General features: G+C 39.4%; 1 protein-coding gene across 2 annotated transcripts; it reads right to left on the bottom strand.

Moving 5' to 3' along the window:
* Positions 1-418: 418 nt before the first annotated feature.
* Positions 419-3,819, bottom strand: RB195_013654 (uncharacterized protein; the record flags this gene model as incomplete). Of its 2 annotated transcripts, none has more annotated exons than XM_064203578.1 (7): positions 419-544; positions 2,020-2,139; positions 2,197-2,279; positions 2,358-2,430; positions 3,331-3,454; positions 3,568-3,645; positions 3,746-3,819. In XM_064203578.1, the coding sequence occupies 7 exons, from the start codon at positions 3,817-3,819 to the stop codon at positions 419-421; spliced, it is 678 nt and encodes a 225-aa protein (XP_064059459.1). The 2 variants fall into 2 exon arrangements, with proteins under 2 accessions (XP_064059459.1, XP_064059460.1); XM_064203579.1 differs by having other exon boundaries at positions 3,746-3,804.
* Positions 3,820-10,386: the final 6,567 nt, after the last annotated feature.

The raw sequence follows: 10,386 nt of genomic DNA, 5'->3' as shown, positions 1-10,386 counted from the left end.
TAGCTAAATAGGGGCGGTTATCTGAGGATCTGGGAGTGAATTTCACAACGTGAGATTAGAAATGTACATTGTACAGCCCTTTTCATGGTTTTCTTATCATTAACAAAGCTGTTATGACCACTGCGGTCACGACTTTATGCCCGAAGCTACCTGTCACTGGATTTCATAAACAAGAGTCCAGATGCGAAAACTTAAATCAGGGATATGAGTATGGGAAAATTAAAGGAAACTGAAAATATTGCCAGCATCATGCTTTTCTGGACCATTCTAAATTGCAGCTTGGACTGCATTCCTCAAGTCGTCAAATGATTGGACAAGTTTTGTTATGTATTTATTACAAAAATAATGGCAAGAAGTTGAAAATGGTGACATGAGGGACAGTTAAGTAAAACTAGCCAGCATGATAGTTTAGATCTCCCTATTCTTTTTTCTCTCTCTGCTGTGGGCCCGTTCCAATGATAGGCACTCGCCATGTGAGCGGTGGATAAATGAAGTACAACGAGATTGTCGCCACGTTCACCATGAGGGCGGCGACGTTGGCAATCTGAAAAGAAAAATCATAATTTGGTTGCAGTACTCAAACGTAGCAATGCTTTAATTAAAGTTCTTTGAAAAGAATTCAACTGTAACTAGAATCTTCTATTGTTCTTCAAGGTAACTACTGTGTCATGAAATAAAAGTGACTCCTCACCCTTTATACCCTATTTCAAGCATGTGGTTATATATGGAGTCTTGTGTATACGATACACCTGAAGTGAATTTAGCAAGAGTGAAGTGTGGGTGCTGATACGTATAGTCGGGTTAAGGACATGAGTCACGAGTGTAGTTGCGGTGCATTTGTGTGCGCGCTCGAAACGGTGCAGTGGAGGCAACAGTTGGAACCGAGCTGGGACAGTCGCAAACTGCAGCGATGGGTGGTGCCAGCAAGGGCTTCACCTTGCTCCTAGCCGCTGCGCTCCACCGAAGCGCCTCGAGAGAAGCGGCACACACAATTCGTACGTGTTTCATGTCATTTTGGCGCTACTATAGTGATTACCTCCAAAGTGGGTGCTTTCTGTTTGGCAGACGATGATGCGATATATTTTTATATGGGGCTGGCAGATCTCAATGGTTACTTGGTTATTTATGCGGTCACCGTTCTCTGATAGTCCCCCACCATCATTTGCATTCGTGTCTTTCTCTCAAGTCATCCAGGAATTTCCTAAGTTCGGTAATTGACTTTGTTCGAGCTCAGGGCTTCCAGAGCCGCATATAGCTGAGCTTTCAGTTGGCCCATCCGTGGTGTGAAAACATTAGCCAATATCGCTGGTTGTCCCTTTCAATGCTAGTGGATTTTTGGAAGGAGAGGAAGTCAACGGTGAGAAAACGAGTTAACAGGATTGCGTGTTAATCGATGCGACGTATGACAGATGGATACACGGCAAAATCAACGTACATACGTTTCAAATCTATTCTCCGTCTACATTAAGTACCGTTTTTCAACTGCCGCACGTCGCTTCGTCTACTTTTGATCTCTTGCAGAGCAATCACGTGGAATTCGATGCGCGTTCGAGGATAATGTTCCCGCGCTGTAAGTGCAACGTCCGAAACAGTTTCCTTAACGAGTCTTGGTCATACCGCCCTGGTTCACATCAAGGACGTGTTGCACAACCTGAGATTATGCTGTTTCTCCGTTATCGTGCGGTTCGAAGTTAGATCGTAGGCCATGGTTTGAGGGGTATCACGGCAGAATTCGCATTGGAAAGGCATGATATTTTTCCATATTAATCAGCTAGCCATGGTGAATTTAGTTTTCACCACCGTCATCGTTGGATCAGAGAATCATTCCGCCACTTGTTATTCTAATACGGTAAGAAACGCTGCTAGTGGTTAGCTCTCAGCTAGGCTTTTGACTTATGACGAAGTCGGAAGGTGGAATTGGTTAAGAACGTGTTTTCGTAAAATCGTTCAACTGAGTTGCCCTCACCTTTTTCTCACATGTTTAAATTCACAATTTTACTGTGACAGCCTTTGACCTACCGCGATATATTTGTTGCCTGTGAGTATTCCGAATGCGAGCCATTGCAAAACAAGGAAAAATATGGCATACTGGAACAAAGCCGGCAAGTACTCAGTGTGCCCGAAAGAGATGGCTCGTTTCTGGAAGTAATTCAGTCATTTACTCATACTCGTTCGATAATTTGCACTTAGACTTACAATCTCATAGACACCTCCAGCCAAGCTGGCGATTTGTGAAGCAGCAGCGATTGAACCCATCACATCAGCAGCAACGTCACTGGCTACAATTCAACACTTGTGGGGTTTCTTAACGGATTTGTAATAAGAAAACCCCACACAGCTACCCTGGAAAAACCCACTATGCATATCGACATACGTGAAGAGCAGCTTAAGGACGGTAGCACATACGAAGAGTTGACCAAACAGATATTTCTGAAATAGGTCTGTACCTGTAGCATCTAGAAAATGAATGGTGATAAAATGACGAAATTCTCAGACATTCTACAATTTTACTATGCTACAGGAAGGCACGGGAATTTTCCGCCAAAAAGAGACAAAAAAAAGCTAATCCGTGTTTTTTTTTTCTCGTTGTTCTCCATAATTTGGTTCACTTTGCTCTATTTCATTTCCTATTCTGATCACTTCGATATGTGATCGATTCAAAATGACGAGATCTAGTTCATTATAAAATCCAAAAACGCCCAAAAAAAGCTCATTTTCTAAATCACCAATGAATATAAGTTGGTGGACATGACTCAGAAATAATTGCGTTCACAACTATATTTGAGAATTTTTGAGATGTTCTGGACTTGAGGGAAGTGTCACATTTAATGTTGACTAAAAAACGTAAATTCCCTGAAGAGATTTAGGGCGGATTTTTTTCAGAGAACTATTTGTTGTCATCAACATTCCAATTTGCAAGGTTATTTTTTTTACAAGAGCTAGACTTTCTCGAGAAATGCGCGATTTTTCATTTGAGCAGCTGCTTACAAGGTATTAAAAATGTTTTAGTTCTACAACTTGGTGCTCCCTTGGAACATTTTTTAGTACTAAAATTACTTTTCTTTTCTTCTGAGTGCACAACAATCGAGAAAGGTCGATTTTGTCATCATAAATTGATTGATGTACATATCTTATGATCTCGAGCAAACTGAACCAATTAATGAGAACGAAGAAAGTGGATTTGGGTTTTTATAGCGTTTTCTAGCAAATTATTACTGTACAGTACCCAGCTTATAGTAGTATAATTTAGTAAATCCACAACTCACTTCTTCGAAACATGCGACTCATTCTTTATTTTAAAACCAAGGAAGGATGAAAGCGCGATCTTACCCTTTTCGGCTGATAATACGCAAAGCAGAGAATGTAGAAAATGAAGAAGCCAATATTGATCGTATTGATTGTGATGTTTGTGTTGTCATTAGTCATATGACCATGTTTTAACCAACATGAAGTCCTGAAACGAACCAAACATTTACTGAACATAGAAGCATTCATATCCGTTTAAAAAAAGAGGAGAGAGACAAATTGCCATACGAGGGATTACTCAATTTCAAAAAATTAGCTTACGTAAGCAATGGAAGGACGAAGTTCACAGAAGAGAAACCATCAGCGGTCCCGCGACGACGCCAGTCCAGCACCATCATACTGTAAAAGGAGGTTTATCGGGAAAATGCGTTGAGTGTCGTAGAAATTTCACCAAGTTTGCCGATTATGTGAAATTTTCAGTGGATAACTGTAAACTTACAATGGTAGAAGCGTGAATGAAACCGAGATTACAGTTAACCATGAGGTAAATATAGACATAGGCGTCAGCTCCATTTTTTTAAAGTCTGAAATTTTTCAACATCAAGAATAAATACGTAGTGATGGCGCCCCGAACGAAATGGATGAGACTACGGACGTCGGGAAGGAAAGCATTTCAAGTGAAAAAAGGAAAACTATCAGTATTTTTGAAATCACTGCAAATAATAGTTGTTGTTCTAATACAATGGAGATTAAAGTTATGAGTTATAAAATGTTGAAGAATTCACAAGAATCAAAATACAAGTACAGGAATAAGTTGGAAATTGCAATTAGATAGGTTGACTAACGAATGTCATCGTTCGAACATCGAACAGGCAGAACCAGTCGGCACCAAATGAAATTGATGATAGAAAAAAGCTGAGAGTAAGAGAGTAACTGAGAGGAGGAGGAGAGTCTAGAGACGACAAAATTTCATTTTTCTATCGAGAATTAAATTAATTAATTTCTAGTTCAATCTGACTTAATTTCTATCGAGGTGGAAATCTTGACTAGAGGAGAATAGCATAAGAATGCCAGGGATTCGCGTAGATTCGTATGATGAGACTCTCACAAAGGAGCAATGTATTATAGAAGGAAGAATGGAAGAAGAACAAATGGTAATTCTGCTACATTTATGATCAAAATAGAGATAATAATAAATAGTTATAATAATGATAAAGATAATGAATGATAATGTTTAATAATGTTGTTTGACACATGGTGTCAAATCACAAATAATAGATAAATAATAATAAATAGATCAGTGATAAACATCAAGTATCAGTCAAATCCTTTGTCTTCGAGGTATAAGTGTTGAACGCTAGAAAATTCGACATCATCCCTTTTTTTAACTTTACGCTTTTGCTATTACGATGATTTCTATGAGTTCACGTGGCGCTTCTGCGCCAATTTTTTCGCATTATTTATCTGCAATAGATTTCATCTGAACTATTCATACTTGGCCGAAAGATAACTAATAATAACTAATAAAAAAATCATGAACGGAATGATCACAATCCTTTCAACTCCAAGATGTGAATTTTCCCGTCCAAAGGATGAGCAAGGACACCATTTTATGCATCTTGACACCAAACGATGGAGTTTTTCCACAGCTTCATAACTATGGCGGGTGTAGCGCAGTCGGCAAGAGGTTCCGCTCTGACTGCACGATCGATCGTCGGTTCGAAATCGCTTTACTGTCAACCAAGACTTTTGTACCTCCGGCGTCGATAAAATAGTGCCAGACTGTCTGAAAAGATAAAAAGACATCGTGCACTTTATACTTTTTCCTTTATCTCAGAATCTGAGGGGAAAAATGGCATAGACGGAACGCTATTAGTGGAACAGAGTTGAGACATTTAATTTAAAAAAATAAAAGTAAAAGGGAAACGGAAAAAAATAGAGGAAATATTCATTTCAAAACAAATTTTGACCGAACAAATACCAACAGAGGAACTAAAATTTTGTTTGACCCATGGTGTCAAATCCCCAATCGGAAGGAGATGGCGGCAGTGAGCCTTTACCACAAGACTACACCACCACCCCATCAAATGGGAGATTTAAGAAATTCAGAACAATTCTCTCTTTCTCCATCCCTTCATTCAGTTTTGGGCAACTTGGTCATAATTGTTTATACATATTCATAGCGCACCAATCTTCCCAGGCAGAGCAGATACGAACGAAAAACAAAACGCTTGTTTGGCCACGGCTGTGGTGCCGAACCATTGATTACATGAGTATCGTAGCTGTGGTCTCTTACCATTACACCAAATCACAACAATCTCCCGCAACATTTCTTGAAAATTCAAGAAATGATCAACAATTTTCTTCGTTCTCATTATGTCCATTTACAAAAAAAAAGAAGTGTACCAAGGCAGCGCCCGTATGAAGATCTCAAAATATTTTTAAAAAAAATTCGCTGTATACTATAGACGTGGAGATGGGTGTAGTGTCGCGGTTAGAGGTTCCGCTTCCTGCACGATCGATCGGAGGTTCGAATCCGCTCTGGGGCTCGCCAAGCCCTTCATCCCTCCAGGGTCGATGAATTGGTGCCAGACTGGTCTGGGAGGATAAAAACACTGACTTGACACATCGGCTGGCCACCGCAAGTCGTTGTACGGCCGGATACACGTTCGTAAACCTCAAACGATTCTGAATTGAAGTGAACGTGGGGGCGCATCCCAAGTGGATTGATTAGCGCCAGAAACTTTATCCTTTATCCTTTACACATACCAAATCAATTGGCCATGGCATTGCGTTATGACAGCAAATTTCTCTTAAATTCGATTCTCTACTAATTACCTACTACTACTAATATGAAACATAGCTACAGCATTTAAGGAAACAAATGACAGATAAAACTCATAGAATATATATTAATATAACTTACAAACGGGTGGAATAGCGCAGTTGGCAAGAGGTTCGGTTGTGACTGCACGATGGATCGATGGTTCGAATCCATCCTAGTGCCAATCAAGCCCTCAATCACTCCGAAGTGTCTGGGGGGATAAAAACACTGATTTGGTCCATCGCTTAGTCCCCACAAGCCACTTGCAAAGAGGGTGCGTTCGTAAACCTCAGGCGATTCTGAATTGAAGTGAACGCGGTAGCGTATTCGAAGCGGATTGATTAGCAAAGCAAGCCCTTTATGTTTTATTCACTTTTTAGTCATAAAATACTTATTTACTTAGATACTTAGATGGCCCTCATAAAATATGTGTATTAATATAGTTATGCGCTCTATTCTTCCCAGACAGAAGAGGCGCGCTTGCACGGACCCGTGGCGATGTCGAGCCGTCGATCCACGACGGATATGGCGGTAGTGGCCTCTTATCATTGTACCACAACCGTCACCATCAACGGGTAGGACATTTAAGGGTGAAATTACGAAGCAATTTCTTTGTCTCAATGTTCAGTGAACAAATTTAAAAACAGCGTCCTTATCCTTTAGGACAATGGAAATTCAAATGAAAAACAAAGTCTCAGAAAAATAAAATTTGCTGATAAATCCTAAGAATCAAGAAGGTTTCCCCTTAGAATACCAGAAAGTAGATTAACTGTACATAATTCATAACCATATTTGTAACATTGTATTATGGCAGCAAATTTGTCGGTTTCTTTTCCTTACAAAAATGTTAATTTTTCTATTAATTTTCTTGCTACTACAGAAGTTTCATTTTCGAAATTCTTTTGATTTTCAGATACATTAGAAACTCTAGTATTTCATTATTTTCCGCTTTCTCTGCCTCCTTTTCCGTCTTTGAGCCTCATCAGCACCATTTTACTTTGAAAATTGAGAAAAAAAGTGCGGGAAAGCACAAAATTGAACTGTGACAGATTATCTTATCATTCAACATCCTTTTTCAAAGGTTGGCCTCGATTTATCTGGTACTGATAAAACGTTAACACCAACGTTTAACGCCAGTGATCATGTTGAAAGATTCATGAGATAAGAGGGTAGGAAAAGTGGCCATTTGATGGAAGGATTTCAAAACTTCCGTGCAGAAAAATGCATGCAAAATGTGAATAAATTTGTGTGTGATTTGCAGCACTGAATTGTTTTTTAAGGGGAATGAAAGAGTTGTTGTTGCTGTTGCTAGCTTCTTGAGGGATTTTCTGACCCGAATCTGTAGTTGAAACATTCGAAAAAATCCCCTGGATGACGTTTGCAATTTCAAATTTGGAACTTCTAAAACTGAACAACATAGGGGAGAGCGTCAATGAGACAGTTGCTGATGTGATTCATAGCATATTCGTCCAGTGGCAAGAAACAGCAGCAAATTTCCAGAAAAATGCAATATTTGCAACAAAAAAAAAGTCGAATAAGTGGGTGACATCACACCAGGCGCACTGAGCTTATGGTTCTCTTAAAGGCATCATCCCACGAATCTGAGGTGGTGCAGATTTCAGGTGGAGTATTCATATACGGGATGGGAGACTACGGAGAGGGAGGTGGTTCTGTCCATTTCTTCCTAATTGCCGTAAAAAACGGCCCGGAAGATGCGGCGTCGCACAAGACTGGTGCGCTCCAATCGAACCTCTTGTACAAAATGGTGCGCCAAAACGAATGAAGCCGTATCTTCCGGGCCGTTTTTTACGGCAATTAAGAGGAAATGGACGGAATCACCCTTCTCTCCGTAGTCTCCCATCCTGTATACGAATACTCCACCTGAAATCTGCACCACCTCAGATTCGTGGGATGATGCCTTTAACTTAACTTAACTCTCGTGGAGAGGCGACAACTTCATCGTTAATTTTCCCTGTGAAAACCCTTTTCACCATACCATATTTACCATATCGATAATTTTGGAAATTCCAAAGTAAAGATTTAAATAACCAGAAGAAAGTACCAAAAAAGCGGTAGTTTATGTCCGAAATAAAATTATTGCTGTCTGAAACTCGAATTCTGTGAATGAGAAGGAATTTTTCACCGATTTCGGCAAAATGACTTTTTCACAAAACAACTTTCTGGCGAAATATCCTGCAATTTCAGCCGAAGTAGTTGAAAGAAAAAAGTGAACAAGCCAATGATTGAGAGTGGAATGGAAGAATGGACATGCAAATGGTTGAAACAGAAAAGGGATGGATAAGGCTGAAATATTAAACGGTTACTTTGTTCGAGAACCAACTTGAAGTAAAAATTAATACTAAGTGACATCAAAATCAAAATTATTTTGAAAAAAAAACGGAACACAAATTTGGATGAACTGATTCCTCTAAAAGCAAAAGAAAGAAAGATGAATGAATGAGTGAATGAATGAATAAATGAATGAACGAACGAATGAATGAATGAATGCACGAATGAATGAATGAAGAGCATGAATCAGTGAATGAATGAACAAGTAAATGTGAATAAAAAAAAATAACAGAATAAGTGAATGAATGAGCGAGTGAGTTAGTGAATGAAGAAATGAATGAATGAATGAGCGAATAAATGCATGAATGAATGCATAAATGAATAAATGAATGAAGCAGTTCAGATATAGGCAAGCGTGCTAAACGAAATTAAATGAACTGTTCTGACTTGATTTCGCATGAAAATGTTATTCTGACGCGTCCATAATGTTTCTCTCGAATGCGCAATTAAATCCCACATCTAAAAGCCTCCGAGCAGCATTAACGAAGTGCATAGAACGACTGCTATCACAGCGCCCCGTTTGCTGATTGATAATGGACAAAAAGCACAAAAACAGAGGCACGAATCGATAGATTTCATAATTGCATGAATTCTGAAATGTAGAAAAATTTCTATGGAATTAACTAGTGCAATAGAACCCACCCTATCGATACCCTATGCGGTTACTAAGCGATCAATGCGAGAGAGGCAGATAACCTATGTAGAGCAGGTTTTCCGTTGGCAAATTATCGTCCAGAGGAAAGTCACATGTTTTGGAGGTCGACTGACTCTTTTCCGGTCACGCCTCTCGTCTTTCCCGCTCCCTTCACATTCCTCAAGAAAACCACAAAAAAACCATAACCAATGCACAATAAGGCCCTATGGAAACGCTTAGCAACCGTCACCGTACTACAGTCAGTGGACGGGATTTGTAAAGAGATTTTAGCAATGTTGAGAACGGAATTTGACAATTGATACGATGATTCGATAAATAGCGACCTCAAACGCACAGCAAACGATCAGCGGACTGCACGTGAATCACATTTCAGTGTAATTTCCGCTGGCAACACACAACCGTCGAATGTGTCTGGTTCAAGTGCGAGTTCTGTCTGAGATCAAAGTAAAGTCATGTGTCAACGAATTGCGGATGCCTAATCCACAAGGAGGTGGTTTAGTGTTGTAATTTTCTCCACGGAAGTTGGAAACTTGGAGAAGGACAAAATTTGAAAAGAACTCTCTTCGACATCGATGTAACTCGGCTCTCATTTCGTGAGAGAGTCACGGACTTGGGAAGTGGAATAAGGGCGTCTGCGCCACCCAAATTCGTACACTATTTCAGCTATCCCATTCAAAAAAACCATCAATCCGAGCAGAAAGGGTGACTTGAAGAGCATTCACAGCACTTGCTGACAAATCCTGTGCACAAAAAACTGCAAATGTGAAGTGAGATTAATCCTAAACGAGGAAACCTTGGCATTTTTTCCCCATAACTTTAAAGTGTGCTATTGTTGTGTTGTTTGCTTTAAATTGTAGAGATAAAAGTATGGTGCAGAGAAGCCCTCAACGGTTATGGTAATTAATTTTTTTTTTCATGGACATCTCCAGTTCGTGTACAAATCTGGGGTCATTATTCTGAAGTGACTCGTGGTTGCAGAAAGTCGTGATTTTAATAGGAGTGCACGGCGCTTTTTCTGCATGAAAAAAAAAACTACGAGGCTTCCATGGGAGATTTTGATGCCGGATCCTACTTTAATTTCTGAATTTCTGAAAATAAGTTAAGGAAATGTGTTCAAAAAATACAATGTTTTTTTTAAATCTCCAATTCGAAACTATTATAAAATTTTTCAGCTAGTCTCTCGATACTACAAAATAACGGTTTTTAGGTACTATTAATGTTTCCAGAAATGATGTAACAGTAACATTTTCTGCTAGAAATGAATGACAGGAATGAGACGCCAAGGAGAAAAAAAACTACCGATACAAATCTT

This window comes from Necator americanus, chromosome V (genome assembly GCF_031761385.1).
Source record: "Necator americanus strain Aroian chromosome V, whole genome shotgun sequence".
Taxonomy (NCBI): domain Eukaryota; kingdom Metazoa; phylum Nematoda; class Chromadorea; order Rhabditida; family Ancylostomatidae; genus Necator; species Necator americanus.
The sequence above is the reverse complement of the archived record's forward strand: the minus strand, read 5'-3'. Positions and strand labels throughout refer to the sequence as shown.